Source organism: Carlito syrichta, unplaced genomic scaffold (genome assembly GCF_000164805.1).
Source record: "Carlito syrichta isolate Samal-C Ts95f unplaced genomic scaffold, Tarsius_syrichta-2.0.1 Scaffold305773, whole genome shotgun sequence".
Taxonomy (NCBI): Eukaryota; Metazoa; Chordata; class Mammalia; order Primates; family Tarsiidae; genus Carlito; species Carlito syrichta.
Window position 1 is genome coordinate 892402 of NW_007249869.1, and position 16638 is coordinate 909039.

Sequence of the window (16638 nt, forward strand, 5' to 3'; positions counted from 1 at the left end):
TTTATGAGTTGGAGTCTCATTCTGTCACCCAGACTGGAGTACAGTGGCCGCTCCCGGCCACCGCAGCCTCGACCTGCTGGGCTCTGGTGATCATTCCGCCTCAGCCTTCCGAGTAGCTGGAACTATAGGCGCGCGCTACCACGCCCGGCTCATTTTGATTTATTGTAGAGATGAGGTGCTGTATATTTATTGACGTGGAAATAACATCCATGACTTGTTGAGTAAAAACACTACCACCCAAAAATTCATCTGTAGTGCCATCCATGTCCCATGCCACTGACATCAAATTGTGTGTATGTTCTTTCACATGTGTATAAAGAGGTGGATCACGGTGTGTTGGAGACCCAGAGTGTTCACAGCGGTTATCTCTTTGATTTGGGGTGATTTTTTTTTTCTTTTAACTTTCTTCTTACTTTTTTGTACTGCTTGGGTTTCTTTTTTAAACACATTAACATGAATCATCTTAATCCACACAGAAAAACCCAGCTATTTTAATTTCAAAAAAAATAAATAAGAATGGCTGCATCCCTATGTGGGTGATGGAATTATTTATGTGGGGATGATGTAACTGCTAGAGAGAGATGCAGCCCCGTGCGGCTTACCGCTAATTGGAGCAGGGGAGTGAATGGCTTCAGAAATAAGGAAGATAAATAAGAACATGGTAGGAGGTGAGAAGCTATGACAGAAGTTAGGAAATCTGACACGGTCATCATTATAGAAGCTTCCCAATATACATATCTCCTTGGTTCATTATTAGTATTTGGAAAGATGGGGGTGTAAGCTGTTTCCACATCCTTCCCCTCCCTCTGTGTTCTCTCTTGAGAAACTGCAAAGCCAGTTATAAGTTGGGGGATTTAAATATAGTAGGTTGGTGCCACCTAGTGTCCGTGCTCTGTCACTTCGCCCTCGGCATCTCCATGGAAGCCTCCCTTCAGATTCTTTGTTTGAAGTCCCCGCTCTGGTGGCATTTGGGCCGCCAGCAGCGCGATGCCCCCCGGGGTTCTGCGGGGCAGTGGGAATGCCTCACTAATTGATCCCTTCCTTCCTGTCTCAGTCGTACCGAGTGAGCCTCTCTGACTGAACTGGGGTTTGGCAGTTGAAGGGCAAAAGGTCGCCTCCCTGTCAGAACCCATCGGTGCCTTTTTCCAGCAGTCAGGTCCTTAAAGCAGACCCCACTTCTCTGGCAGGAAAGCCACCCTGCCCCCTCAGGGCTGCCTTGGGTTTGGGGCTCTTGGGTAGGAAACGGGGGAGTCATGGTGGGCTTTGGGAGACACCAGGTGGTCAGAACCAAGTCGCAGTCCCTTTGCCTGTCCTTTCCAGCATGCGCGCCCCCTTCTCACCCAGCTCCTGCACCCAAACAGGCAGCTCCTCCTCGCTGCCTCCCCCGCCACACCCCTCCTTAGCCGGCACATCACCAGGCCTCTCGGCTTTACCTCCTAACCATGAGCTCTAGAACCTGCTGTTCCTCCCTGGCCTACCAGCAGCTGGCCACCTGCAGCTCCTCCTAACAGGACCCCTCCTCCACGCTCGGCTTCTCTGGGCCTTCTACGTGCAACCAAAGCTCAGAGGATCTTTGTAAAGTGCCAACCTGATTGTGTCATGCCTGGGCTCAGATCTTTCCAGGGCCTTCCAAGGGCTGGTGGGAGAAAGGCCAGAATCTGAATCTGGCCCGCAAGGCCTCTCGCTACAGCTGCACCTGGCACGGGCGCCTGCAGCCCCTCAGGCCTTCTTCCTGCAATCTCAGCCTGCCCTGCACTGAGCTGTCATTACACAAACCTGCCAGAGTCAAATCCTCCTCACCCCCTTCTCCCTCGTCCTGTCCGGTGTCCACTATTGGCTGACATGCGATTCTTTGGCAAGACCCCATCACCCCTTCTCAGAGGTTCTCACCTGACGGCAATTGGCCCCTCCTCCCAGGGACATATCTGGAGACATTTCTGGTTGTCACCACGAATGGGGTGGGGAGTGGTGCCACTGGCATCTAGGGGGCAGAGCCAGGGATAATGCTATCCAGGACACAGGAAGGCCTCCGAGAGCAAGGAATTGTCTGACTTAAGAGGTCAAGGTTGCTGAGGTTGAGAAGCCCTACTCCAGACCACAGGCCCCATGAAGGGGGCACCACAGGCCTGGGGGCATGGGCACCCCTGAAGAGGAACACACTTAAAGGCTGACTTGACACGCCCCACACTTCTGTAGGTTTGTCCATAGATAGATGGAGATCTGCCATGTCCCTTAAAGCCTCTCAGCCTCAAGGATTAAGATAAATCATCCTGACCTTTCCTCATAGCCCACATCAGTGTGATTACCCAGGGTTCTCCTGGGCCAGAGAAAGTCTTTCTTTTGTTGAGTGCCTTTGCTGTAAAATTACTTAAAGTCCCGTTTTAAGTTGTATTTATTTACACTCTGATCTGTTTACAGTAAAATTTCATCTACGATTGGAGTTAGCTGGGGCATCGCACAAGTCGAATGGCATGGCTTCTTCAATAAGCCTAACATGAACTAAAGGCCAACAGCCATGCTAGATTAAAGGAACTTAAAGGGGGGGTGGTATCAGGGGAAGAGCGATGAGGGATCTTTGGGAGACAGCTGGAGAAATCTGGATGTTGGACTGTGGGTAAGATAAGATGGCTGAATTCATGTTTATTTTCTTAGGTATGAAAATGGCATGATTGGGCTGGGTGTGGTGGCTCATGCCTGTAATCCCAGCACTTTGGGAGGTTGAGGTGGGAGGATTGCTTGAGGCCAGGAGTTTGAGACCAGCCAGGGCAACATAGTGAGACTCTGTCTGAAAAAAAGGAAAGAAAAAAAAACCTTTTCGGGCCAGGCGCGGTGGTGCATGCCTGTAATCCCAGCACTTTGGGAGGCAAAGGACTGAGTATTGCCTGAGCCCAGGGATTCAAGACCAGCCTGAGCAACATGGTGAGACCTTGTCTCTACAATAAATTAGAAAATTAGTTGGGTGTGGTGGCGCGTGCCTGTAGTCTCAGCTACTTGGAAGGCTAAGGAGGAAGGATTGCCTGTGCCCGGCAGATCGAGGCTATGGTGGCCGTGAGCATGCCACTGCACTCCAGCCTGGGTGACAGAGTAAGACTCTGACTTGAAAAAAAAAGAAAATGGTATTATTGGTATACAGGAGAATGTCCTGATGCTTGGGACATGCAGGCCCAAGTATTTAGAGAGGAAGTATCAGAGTGTCTGCAACTTGTGCATGTATATGTGTGTGTGTGTGTGTGTGTGTGTGTGTGTGTGTGTGTGTGTGTGTGTGTGTGTAAAGCGAAGGTGGGAAAACAGATGTGGCAAAGTGTTAACAGGAGGACCCAGGTGAAGGGGGCAGAGGTGTTTGCTGTTTTCCTCTTTCGCCCTTGTGGGTCGCAGTCCTTAGGGCTCCAGGCTAAACAGCGTGTTGTCCTGGAAGCTCCCTGAGTGCGGCTGTGTGTGTCTTTAGTCTGCAGCTCTCCACCCATCCACATGAAGGTGCAGCCTCTCAACCAGACAGCACTGCAGGTGTCCTGGAGCCAGCCGGAGGCCATCTACCACCCGCCCATCATGAACTACATGATCTCCTACAGCTGGACCAAGAATGAGGACGAGAAGGAGAAGACGTTTACTAAGGACAGCGACAAAGACTTGGTAAGGCCCCCTGTTCGAGTTGGGGTGCGTGCCCTGCTTGTAGTTTTGAGGAGCTCCCCGCCCGAGTCAGGGTGCATGTCCTCCACGCAGTTGAGTGGCCCCCTATCCTGCCAGAATCTGGGTGTGTGCCCTCCTTGTAGTTACAGGGGCTCCTGTCTGAGTCGGCTGTATGCAGTCATGAGGGACCCCCTTCCAAGTCGGGGTACACGCCCCCTTGCAGTCATGAGCCCCCCCCCCCCGTGCCTCTCTGCCAGGCACTGCTCAGCACACCGCTCTGCGTCACCCCATCCTCACGCGGCCTGGTGAGCGTGGGCACTGCCGCGACTGGGGATAGGGTCGTCCCAGGCACCTGCCTGGCCTTACACTTTCCAGCTACGCAACCAGGAAAGCCAGTTAGTTTCTTTGTATTGAGTCCTTCAAAACAGGACTTTTTCTTTTCATTATTAACAAACAGAACACCTCCACGAGTCCCTTTTCATCCGATAGGGTTATTGTAAATATTAAGTGAATTACGCAACTGCTCAACAGGTCCTGCACAGTGTGAGCACTATGTGAATATTAACCATTACGATGACAATGATTCCTCCTGCTCTTCCACCTCCTTCCCCTCCACTGCAGCTGCTGCTAATGTCACCACCGCCACCAGCTGTCTGCAGTCCCCACCACCTCCTTTTGTCACATTTGTTCTGCCTTACACATTCCCAATACCTGCTGGACCCCCTGGCTGTGCCATTCTTTATCTCTGTTCTCAGACTCTCAGATAGGATACTCTCTGACCTCACTTTCAGCCACACATGCCCGATTCAGCTTCTCCTCCAGAAATTTACATAAATGTTTAGTGTCCAACACCCAACAGGGCCCTTCAGAACAGATGTTTGTAGACGCCATCTCCTTGTGCACAAAAGCAAACCCTCCAACAAGCACGAGTCTTGAAGTCTTTGCCTAGGAACTCAAAGTGACACATTTGGGTTTGAAAGCCTTGCGTTTATTGTTAATCAAGGAAGGCTCTGGAATAATGAAACCCGTAATTGTATATGCACATGAAAAATGCAGTAGCACCAAGTGGGATTCTTAATGACTGTTATCACTTTTTTTTCTCCCAATACAGAGTCCTCGGGGCCCATTCAATCAGTTATAGAATAATACTTTTCGTATTTCTTTAGATGAAGATTCTTTTACTTCATTTCCATTTATTTTTCAATTTCCCCACTAGACATTGTTATCTGGGTCACATTAGGGAATGATGAGCTTCATGAAATCAGAGAGGAATCTATTGAAAGGCACCCAAGGTTATGATGTATTTTAACCTTTCTCTTGTCACAACTGGAAGTCCGTGAGGGATTTTTCTCTTTCTGAAGTAAAGATGGCTTGCATTAATCAGCAGAAACCATCTAGGCGCTTACGCAGTTTCTTGTTCTAAGTGGAAAATAATTAAACATGCAAAGATGAATAGATGCCGGCTTGGAGTGAATTCTAATAAATCCCTGCCTAGATGGAGTGACGATTTTGCTCTGAACAGAAGATGGGGTCAGGGGTTTAGAGAATGAGGCATAAATTAGTTTCAGAGAAAGAGAGAGATGTAGAGAAAAACATGCTTTGACAGCAAGTTCTTTTTTATAAGAATTTCTAGGAGCGGTTATTTTCTTTTGGGACACACAAAATTAATTTTCCTAATTCCTCAACAAGTCAAGAGTGCTGACTTCGTGGCAACAAAGCTATTCTCTAACTCATGGTTATTGTGGCCCAGAAACCTAAAAGTAATATATCACATTCGGGCAGCATTTTCTAGTGGGCATCCTTCCTCCACATCCTCACCACAGACCTGTGGGGCAGGTGTTACTGCCCACCTTTTTCAAAAAAGATAAATGAGGCTTAGCGTTAAATAACCCGACCCTATCTTACCGCTCTCACCAGGAAGTCGTTTTCAAGGCAACAGCAGCAGGTGTGGCCACAATAACATTTTAATACCAGTTCAGAGGTTTTCAATAGCCGCTTTGGAAAAAACCCACTCAGTGGTTAAGCTCACAGAACTGCTTCTATGCTTGGCCCAGAATACACGTTTTGATGATAGGAGATCTCATCCATTAGGAGGAGTCTTTGAAAATCAGTTGCTTTTGTTGTTTGTTTCTTTAGGAAGCAAATGCTGCCCTCGTTTTTTAGGCATTTTCCATATTCTCATTTTTAAAGGCCGTTGGTATGAAACTTTGAGGAGTGAGGACCTGGGTCTGGCTGGTGATGTTTAACCAAGGGATGGCAAGCTTTTTCTCGAAAGGGCCAGATCGTAAATATGTTAGGGTTTTTTTGGGAGGGGGGAGGAGCAGAGGAACCTCACTCTGCTGCCCAGGCTGGAGTTTAGTGGCACAATCCCAGCTCACTGCATCCTCGACCTCCTGGGCTCAAGTGATCCTCCCACCTCAGTCTCCCTAGTCGCTGGACTATAGGTGCATGCCACCATGCTGGCTAATTTTTATTTTTTGTAGAGACAAGGTCTCACTATGTTACGCAGGCTTGTCTTGAACTCCTGGGCTCAAGCAATCCTCCTACCTTGGCCTCCCAAATTACTGGGATTACAGGATAAGCCACCAGGCCCTATCTTCGTTAGGCTTTACATATCACACAGTCTCTGTCGTAACTACTCAACACTGCCGTTGTAGGGTAAAAGCAGCCACAAAATAAATAAGTAGCACATAAATAAGTGGCCATACCTAAAGTTTTATTTACACAAACAGATGATGGGCCGTAGCTTGCCAACCCCTGTGTTAGACCAGTGGCATTCCTTCTGGTGCTTGTTGTGGTCTACCTATGTACAAAGTTTGTCTGGCATGTGTTATACAGTTCTCACAAGAGCCTGTGAGGTAGCTCTTCTTCTCCTGTGTTACAGCTGAAGGTAGCAGAGGCCAAATAACATTGAGCTACTGGCTTAGAATCCCAGAGTGGTGTAGTGAGGGGTGTGGCGAGGCGGGACCTCTTATCATCGACCTGCTACCCTTGTGGCCCATACTTTCTCTCCATAGTTTGCAAAGAAACAGACACGCAGAGATTTTTTTTTTGTTGCTGTTCTAACCTCTGCATGGCCCAGAAGAGTCAGTACACTTGGTAATTCTGAGGCCGTCTGGGATAAGTAATTACAGTCTGTCAGGCACAGTAATTATGACAGAAGTCCAAGCCTTGGGAGTACGAAGACTGCCGGCCAAAGACACGTTCTGAGCCACAGTCAAGAATGACATTGTTCTTTCCCATATCCAGCACATTTTGATGTTAAAAGTAGATTCCCAGGCAGGATCTGCATGGTCTTCCTTCCAACATGAGCGCTTGGTCAGTAGGGAAGCTGTATGTCTGTCATGTTGGCTGAGGTCCCCGGGATTGGTTTTAGCATGCAGAGTGTGGGGCAGCCCCTTCGGGTTCCCTCCCACTGTGGGAGCTTTTCTATCCTCTCAATAAATCCTACTTAAAAAAAAAAAAAGCACGCAGAGTGTGCCCTCGCCTTCACAGTCAACTCACCGCCTTTTTCTTCTTCACCTACAGAAAGCCACCATTAGCCACGTCTCACCCGACAGCCTTTACCTGTTCCGAGTCCAGGCTGTGTGTCGGAATGACATGCGCAGTGACTTCAGCCAGACGATGCTCTTCCAAGGTGAGGCTGTTCCCCTTCCTGAGCCTCTTCCCTCGTGAGATATTGACTGTTTTTCCATGAAGGTTCTTGGGCAAAGAAAACAAGCTTGACTGAAGAATCAGTGTAGGGTTTGAAACTCCACGAGAAAGCCCCAGTAATTTAGATCTTTCTTTTAGGTTGGAGATTTTCTAGGCCAGAAGAGGGGAAAAAGGCAAGAGAGTTTTTTGACTGTTTTGTTGTTTTTTTCCAACTGTGGGAACCAAGTATTTGGGCTGTTCTCTCACCCATTGTCTAGTACTGTATCACCCCACAAAACTACCTCTAAGTTGTATTGTTGAATATCCTCTTTGGATTTCTAGCATGATTCAGTTAGTGGTTTTTCTGAAGAACTACAGCCAAAAACACATACAGCTCACCCTTCCAACTTGCAAGCCCCTAAATCTGCGGGAACCTTGAGCTGCCTGGGATCTAGCTATATGTCTCTGCTGATTTAGGGGCTCATAAAAAGTTCCAGGGCCAGAACCAGGGTGAAGCAAGTGAGACACTTGCCCTGGCACAAAACTTTAAGGGGATGTCAAAAAAACCTTCAGGGATCAAGGGAAATAACTTTTTTTTTTTTTTTTGAGTTGGAGTTTCACTGTCACCCAGACTGGAGTGCAGTGGCATGCTTGGGGCCACTGCAGCCGCGACCTACTGGGCTCAGGCAATCCTTCTGCCTCAGCCTTCCAAGTAGCTGGAACTACAGGCATATACCACCACTCCCAGCTAATTTTTTGATTTATTGTAGAGACGAGGTCTTGCCAAGTTGCCCAGGCTGGTCTCGGCTCAGACAGCCCTCTCACCTCTGCCTCTGAAAGCGCTGGGATTACAGGCTTGGACCATACCACCCAGCAGGGACACAACATTTTAATGGGATAGTTTTTAAAAGCAAAATCTGTATAAAAATTCACATATAAAATATCAGAATTTTAAAGCAGACAGGATGCATCTGTTTTGCTTGTCCCAACCCAATTCTGGTCCTGATTCCAATATTGTTTACAAAAATAGACAGCCAGCCTGAGTTTCATAGTTTGCTGATTGGGTTTTGTGACGGTGGAAGTGGTGACCCGGGCACTGAGCTCTGCTCTGCCAGTCTGAGGTCCTACTTATCGGGTCTTTACTTCTTAGGTCCTCAGTTTTCCCATCTGTGAAACGAGAAGCCCACACACCAGGCCAGTCGTTCTTAACCCTTTTGATTCATGGATCTGATGAAGGCTTTGGATCTTTTCCCTAGAAAATACTAGAACTTTGCATACATCTTGAGGGACCCCGCAAGGCATGTGGGTCGTGGACCACTCACAGCTACAGTACCTCCTGGAAGCCTGTGAGAAATGCACATTCTGGGCCCCCCCAGACCAACTGCATCAGAACCAGAACCAGTGGGAGTGGATGACTGACTTTTAACCAGATGGCCCTGGTGACTGTTACACACACAGTCAAGGGCCCACTGGTGCTTGCTTAGAGTCAGGGCTCAGGACTGAGGGCTTCTGGCCCAAGTCTGGGTTACCACTTCGCAGCTGGGCAACTCTGAGAATGTTTCTTTTTATTTTATCTTATTTTAAAGATGTGGGGTACAGTTCAGGATTAGGCATACAAGTGGTTGTCATACAGGTAAAGTTTGTGTCTCCCTTTGGCCCCCACTTTGTCTGGTTTGAGATCAGGTACTTTATTGATATTGTCTTCCCCCCACACACCCCAAAAATGTTTCTTTACCTCTCAAAGCTGCAATTTCCCAGTTGAAAATGTGGTAGTATTAAGAGTACCCTCCTCACCAGGGTCCTTGTAGAATGACATAGGGTGACTCATGTTAAAGTAATTTGTGTAGTGCTGGTTACTTGTACTATGGATAAACTCCCCCTTAGTATTAGGATTGATATAAGAAATAATAAATGGGCGGGGCATGGTGGCTCACGCCTGTAATCCCAGCACTTTGGGAGGCTGAGACAGGTAGATTGCTTGAACCCAGGAGTTTGAGACCAGCCTAGGCAACATTGCAAAACATCATCTCTACAAAAAATAAAAAATAAATTAGCTGCATGTAGTGGCGTGTGCCTGTAAGTCCCAGCTACTGGGAAAGCTAAGGTGGAAGGAGCGCCTGAACGCAGGACATGGGGGCTGTCATGATCGTGTCACTGCACTCCAGCCTGGGCAACAGAGTGAGACCCCGACTTAAAACAAGAAAAGAAAAGAAGTGAAATAATAAATGATGAGTCTGGAGTAAGAAGCCCTCCAGCTTGGATTCTCCCATGAGGATCCCTTCTAGCTTGAAAATTTTGCACTTCGTATTTAAATATTCTTTGTTAATGTTCACATTGCTCTCATCCTTCCATTTAAACTAATAGCAATTAGCATAGCTGCAAATTTTTATGACTAAATCATGCTCACCATGTCCGCCTTTACCCTGAACGTGCTGGTCCCTTTGCCTGTGTTGAGGAAGGGCTACAAGCCGAGGTCAGGTCTGTGCTGATGGGGGAGATAAGGGAAGCCAGACTTGGAGCTTGCTGAGGCCGGGGCCCTGGACCTCCGGACACATAAATCATAATTAGGCCTCCCGTGTGCTCCAACAAGAATCTGGAATCTGCAGAACTGCCTTACCTGATTAATAGCCCCCTGAGCTCCCCAGCTTCTGCATGGACTTTGAGAAATTAAATGTTTATAAAATAGTATAATTCAAAAAAACCCTGTCAGCTAATAAATTTAAAGCATGGAGTCGTTTAAATGTCTGATCACAGTGACTTGTTGAAAATGGCCAGTTGTTTCCTTTGTCTAGACTTTCTTCGCTCAGAGGTGGCCACGAGTTTACTCGTGACATTTGTTGGTGTTTATCCTATATATCGATAAAGGGGCAGGATCCTTTATTGACACCTCCCCACAATGGCTTTAGTATTCTTCCTGCAACATCCAAGCAGGCAAGGTAAAAACCTAAATCTTGATGAAGGTAAACTTGCTTATCTTTCCTGGCGAGCCAGGGAGTTTATGAGCAGTAGAGGCCAAAGTACAACGTTGATCAACTATTAAGACTTAAGTTTTAAAAGAGAAAGAAAATAGCTCCGAGATTCCCACAGAAGTCTTGTTCAGAATAACACAGTTCCTCAATAATGCATTTACACTTGGTTTGGGAGTATGAAGAAGCCATGCAGAATATTCACCTTATTATAGTAAATAGAACACCACTTATGGTCTGTGTAACATAATCAATATGTTATATTCACCTTACAATAGTACATATAATACCATTAGTAATAACAGGCAGTGTTTGTAAACATACAAACAGTTACAGATCACTTTCCCATGTATTATTTTATCCGACCTCACTTGGTGGCGGCTTGTGTAGTAGGTATTCTGGGAAAGTGATGTACAGGGTTCAGGTAATTCGAGAAAAGTCAGTCGGCTAGTGAGCAGAGTTTGCTTTTTTTTTTTAATTAATTTATTTTTTAATTTTAATCAATTTTTTAAAATGATATTGTGGGGTACAGTTAAAGGTTAGGTATACAAATATGCTCCGTTCAGGCACCCTTGTTGATAAGAGATGTCTCCCCATCCCCAGACAGATATTTACTACCGTTAATCCCATCTCCCTTCCCCTCCCACCCCCATAGTTTCCCACCACTGTCAGTCATTTTCTTATAGTATTACGTTGGATGTTCAGGGTCTACTATATGAGTGAGAACATGTGATACTCAGATCTTTGTGAGAGTTTGCTTTTTATATTGCACACAACAGTGGACCACCCCGAAGAGTAAATGTTACCCAATCCCCCGAGTCTTCAACAAAAAGAGATTGACAACTAAATGTTCAAAGCCCTTTTCCAGTTCTCAACAGTCATGGAAAATGGGGGTTCATGAGGCTTTTTCTTTGAGCCACAGACCCATCCCTGGCGAGGCCCACAGATCCTTTCTTGGAATGGTTTAAAATAAATAAGTAAAACACATAGAAGAGGAACCAATTATAGTCACATACAGTTGTCAAAATATTTTAAACAAGTTTGGGTTGTAGTAATGTATGTACTTTAAAAAAAATTATTCAATGACAAGTGGTTGGTCTGTTAGCTCCTGTGATTTCTGAGTCGTGATGAGCATCAATATTCCAAAATAGCTACAACAACTAGAAGGCAGGATGAAAGTATCTGTGATTTCAATCAGAGACAGAGTTGCAATTCCGGCTAATGTGGCTGAGATTGACTGCCGACATTCAGAGTGGAGAAAAGTGCGGAGAAAAGTGCACGTGGCGAGAAGTTCGCGAGGATGCAGATGCCAATTGTTCCCTTGTCCCTGAGTTCCATCAGGCCTGTGGACCCCAGCTTAAGCACTCCTGATCTGAAAGGTCCTGTAGAAACTTCCTGGTCACTGGGGCTATCACTGACCCTGGTGGAGATTGTTCAAGACTAATGGAAAGCCAGCACGCTGACGGGGAGTGGCTGTTTAGTTTGTTGGCCTTAATTGGAGTCCTTTTTGAAGAGCAAGTAAAGCAGTTCTCCTGGGAGACCTGCTTTCTTCCTTTCTTAACAAAGGGAGGGGCGCACACCTGTCTGAGACAGAGAAGCATCGATTCCTGAGCAACTCAATGATCGTGGGAGGCTATATTTAGTCCTGGGTGAGACCCACGCTATGTTCTTCCTTCAAGGGCTTATTTGACCGGGAATCTAGACAGTTGTATTGACTTCCAGATCAGTCTGTTTTCCACCTGTGTCTCTTAAGCACGTTTTACTTTCCAGCTACGTAAAATGAATATATCCTGAGCTCAGGGCTGCAAGCTTGGATGCCTGTGCGGCCAGGCAGGGGCATGTACAGATGATGGGAGGGCCATCAGTGGGAAACTGGAGACCATGTGCCCATCCAAGGAGGGTGACAGATACTCCACCCCAGCCAGATGTTGCCCTATGGGAAGGCAATCCCAATTTTGCCAATATCGTGAGTTTTCAAATAAGCAGGAGACTGCATTTTTTAAGTAAAAGCTACTGTTGACAATGTTGGAGACAAATTGCGTGTGTTTTTTTTTTTTAAGCTTGCAGATCAAACCAAAATAATGTGAGTCACTTGCCATTTCTGGTTTAGATAAAAATGACAGCTGGTGTAAGTGTTATTTTGGTAGTTATCATGTTTAGTTAACCTCTCAGTGCCTTGTATATAGGAGGCAGATTTTCTGCTTATACAGCGCTATTGTTTTTTGAAATTACCACAGAGAAGCAATTTGATATGGTTTTTTTTTTAAGTTATATTGTTTAGCATTGTTCGCAGTAGTCAAAAGGTGAAAGCAACCCAAGTGTCCATCGACTGACAAATGGATAAACAACATGTGGTGTATACATACAGTGGAATATTATTCAGCTTTAAAAAGGAAGGAAAGCCGGGCTCGGTGGCTCAGCCTGTAATCCCGCGCCTTTGGGAGGCTGAGGTGAGTGGATTGCCTGAGCCCGCGGGTTCGAGACCCGCCTGGGCAGCGAGACCTCATCTCGACAATAAATCAAAACATCAGCCGGGCGTGGTAGCACACACCTGTAATTCCGGCTACGCAGAAGGCTGAGGCGGAAGGATCGCCGGAGCCCAGCAGGTGGAGACTGCGGTGGCCGGGAGCGGCCGCTGCACTCCGGTCTGGGCGACCGAGTGAGACTCCAACTCAAAAAAATAAAAAATAAATAAATAAATAAAAAGGAAGGAAATTCTGATGCATGCTACAACATGAATGAACCTTGAGGACATTATGCTGAGTGAGACAAGGGAGACATGAAAGGTTAATCTGTTTGATTCCACTTATGTGACGCATACACAGTAGTCAAATTCATAGAGACAGGAAGTAGAATGGCAGTCATCCAGTCATCCCTAGGAAGGGAGGAGGAATGGGGAGATTGCAATGAGTATAGAAGTATTTTGCAAGATGACAGCGTTCTGGAGATGCAAGGTGGTGATTGAAGGTTGTGCAACAGTGTGAACATCTTTAACAGTGAATGTATTTAAAGATGGATAAGATGGTATATTTTATGGGCATTTACCATAACTTAAGTGAAAAAAATTTTAAGTTATATTTTTTACTGACAACAAATGGGAGAACAGAACTATAGGAAGAAATGAACACCAGAAAGGGTAATATATAGTTAATATGAAATAATTTGACCATTTAAAACAATCGGCAATATCTTATAGGATTTTAAAATATAGGTAGAAATAAAAAGATGGCCATACACAAAAGGTGAGGCAAGCAAGTAGAGTGAAATTATGGTATGCTTCTTACATTTTAGGACGTGCTGAAAGTACGAATTTAAGGTCAACCAAGTTGAGAATGTGTATTGGAATCACAAAAAGGGTAATACAAGAAATCACAACCAAAAGAATAATAGAGGAGGAGCAGCAGGATATATATGATTCCATTTAAATGAAGTTCAAAACTAGGTAAAACTCTGACAGAGGTCCAAATTGTGGTTACCTTGGGGGTGGGGTGGGTATTGATTAGGTAGGGCCACAAGCAAGCCCTGTTTCCAACACAGCACTGGAGAATGTCTGTATTGTAATGTGGATAGTAATTACACAGGGATTTACATATGTCAAATTAATTGAACTCTACACTCACATCTTGTTCATTTTACTGTAAGTTGTACCTTATGAAAATAGAAAACAATAAAAATTGAAAAAATTAATAGCTTAAGACGTGGGTCAGCATACCACAGCCCACAGGCCAAATCTAGCTCCCTGCATGTTTTTGCGTAATTCACAACTAGGAAGGGTTTTATATTTTTCAATAGTTGGAAAAAATCTGCAGGAGAATAATACTTTTGACGTGAAAATTTTATGTAACTCAGATGTGTCCATAAGCAGTTTTGTTGGAACCAAAAAAATTATACTATCTAAATGTGATTTCTTTGTTTCTCAGCTAATACCACTCGAATATTCCAAGGAACCAGAATAGTGAAAACAGGAGTGGTAAGTAGAGAATGGGTCATTACTTTCTGGTGGCTGGTTGCTGATTTGCACGCAGTTAAAACTGTTGCCACGAGGTGGCAGTGTAATGTTGTAAAACATTAATGTTGTGTAGCTCAAGGTAAAGAGGTTAAAATAGAGGGAAAAGATACATTATTCACTTTTTGTAATCTAATACCTTATGAAAACAAGCTGTGCAACAGTGTTAGAAGGTTTTATTGTAAATTCTGTCAAGGTGAAAATCCTCCAGAGTTTTCACTATTTGTGATTTGTGGGATCAGGCAATGCAGGAGCACAAAGGGGTTAATCTGTTCTAACCCCTTCATTTGACATATGCTCAAATTCAGAGGCTGTCTCTTGCTCAAAGTTACATGGGTCTGCAAATTTCTGGAGCCTGAATCAATATCTCATTTTCCTCATTCCTGGTACAACTAATAATTATAATGCTAATCCCAGTGGTAGTAATAACAAGAGCCTACAATTCACTAAGCACTTCCTGGGTTTCCAGCACAGTTTATTCTGTTAACTTCTTTGGGCAGCCTCCAAGGTCACTGTTACTATTATTCTCATCTTACAGATGAGGAAACTGAGGCTAAGTGAGGGATCAGGGACTCACGCCCAGGCGGTCTGATTTTCTGTACCAAGTGCCTTATCTCATATGGTGCTTGGCATTTCATTAACCACTTTCTTCGCCAGCTTGATTATCCTTAAACCATAACGTTTTCAAAGTAAAACTTGATGGTGAAGTTATGAAACCTGAATTGCTCTGGTTATTGTTTTGAATTGTGTAAATAATGAGATGAAATTTGGGATTCTGTATACCAGCTTATAAGAACTAAAATCAGACTGGATGCAGTGGCTCATGCCTGTAATCCTGGCACTTTGAGAGGCCAGGATGGGAGGATTACTTGAGGCCAGGAGATTGAGACCAACTTGGGCAACATAGTGAGACCCTGTCTAACCAAAAATAAAAATAATTAGCCAAGTATCGTGGCAAATGCCTGTAGTCTCAGCTACTTGGGAGGTTGAGGTGAGAGGATCACTTGAGCCCAGGAATTCAAGGCTACAGTGAGCACTGATCACACTACTGTACTCCAGCCTGAGTGGCAAGGCAAAACCCTATCTCTTAAAAAATTAAAAATAAATTAAAAATTGAAAAAAATAACTAAGGCTAAGCTAATATCTTAGAACCACACTTTTTGTTTTCCTAAGATACCTTATGTGAATGAAATCCCCACATGTGAGCCCCAATTTAGTGTGATGGGAAGAAGGAGCGAAGGTGTGGACCCAGGCAAGCCCACATCTGCACCTTTCTGGCCATGCGCCTTGGTTAAGCTCCTTTACATCTCTGGACCTCAGCTTCCTCACCTGTGAAATGGGTGATATCATGCCTGCCTTCAGGGTAGCATGAAATGCTCCGGCCCATAGTTGGCACTTGTTAAATGGAGCGCTTGTCGTTGTTGTTGATGTTGTCATCTACATGGGCACAGATTTTGCCATGGATCCACCCAGAGATTCTGAAAGTGGCTCTTCTGTGCCCACCGTAGAGATGCAGGGATGTCAACCAGTTCCCAGAGTGTGCAGTGCAGAGCGTACTCCTGCTTCTGACCCTGCCATGGCAGACCTGGTGACCTGGTGGGCTGCTTTCCCTCTCAGTCTGCCCTCTTCCTCACTGTGAGAGGATGAAAGTGGACCAGGTTCTTGGGGTCTCTCTGGACCTAAGAGCAGACTGTTTTCGAGTGTCAGCGACACACATAAGATCAAGGGGCCTCTGCCTCTTGTTTTCTCTCAAGAACAGATGACCATGTGATGTCGCCAGCTTACATTTATTTGTTATCTTTGAGCCAACTTCAACACTACTTACTTTTTTACCACTCACTTGTCGTAATTGCAGTGAAAATTTGGGTTTGATACACTAGTTAATTTTTGTAATGCATTCAGGATGATAATAATTAAAATAAGAGTGGGTCGCCCACAGACCACCTGATGCTGACTTTTGCACCACGCTTTGGAAGACTCCGTAGGATAGACAAGTAAAGTCCTTTGAGGGTCACAACCAGGGCCTCGTTCCCAATCCGAATCACCAACGCTGCTCTGCTTTTTCTTCTCCCGCCTCTTCCCGCCCTCCCCGGGTGACCCTTGCCAGCCCACAGCGTCTCCTGCCTCTTCGGCTGACATGGCCCCCATCAGCTCTGGGTCTTCTACCTGGACATCCTCCGGCATCCCTTTCTCCTTTGTTTCCATGGCGACGGGGATGGGCCCCTCCTCCAGCGGCAGCCAGGCCACGGTGGCCTCGGTGGTCACCAGCACGCTCCTCGCCGGCCTGGGCTTTGGTGGCGGCGGCATCTCCTCCTTCCCCAGCACCGTGTGGCCCACGCGCCTCCCAACAGCCGCATCGGCCAGCAAGCAGGCGGGCCGGCCCGTCCTGGCCACCACAGAGGCCTT

At 45.8% G+C, this 16638-nt stretch overlaps 1 protein-coding gene across 1 annotated transcript in view; it reads left to right on the forward strand.

Annotated features, from left to right (window-relative positions):
* LOC103264935 (receptor-type tyrosine-protein phosphatase gamma-like) overlaps positions 1-16638 on the forward strand; it is a 713831-nt gene that overhangs the window by 611049 nt on the left and 86144 nt on the right. The window contains 4 exon segments of the mRNA XM_008062632.2: positions 3446-3630; positions 7156-7264; positions 14147-14196; positions 16340-16638. The exon segment at positions 16340-16638 is cut by the window's right edge and continues 22 nt beyond it. Of these exon segments, the coding sequence (XP_008060823.2) occupies positions 3446-3630; positions 7156-7264; positions 14147-14196; positions 16340-16638 (643 nt within the window).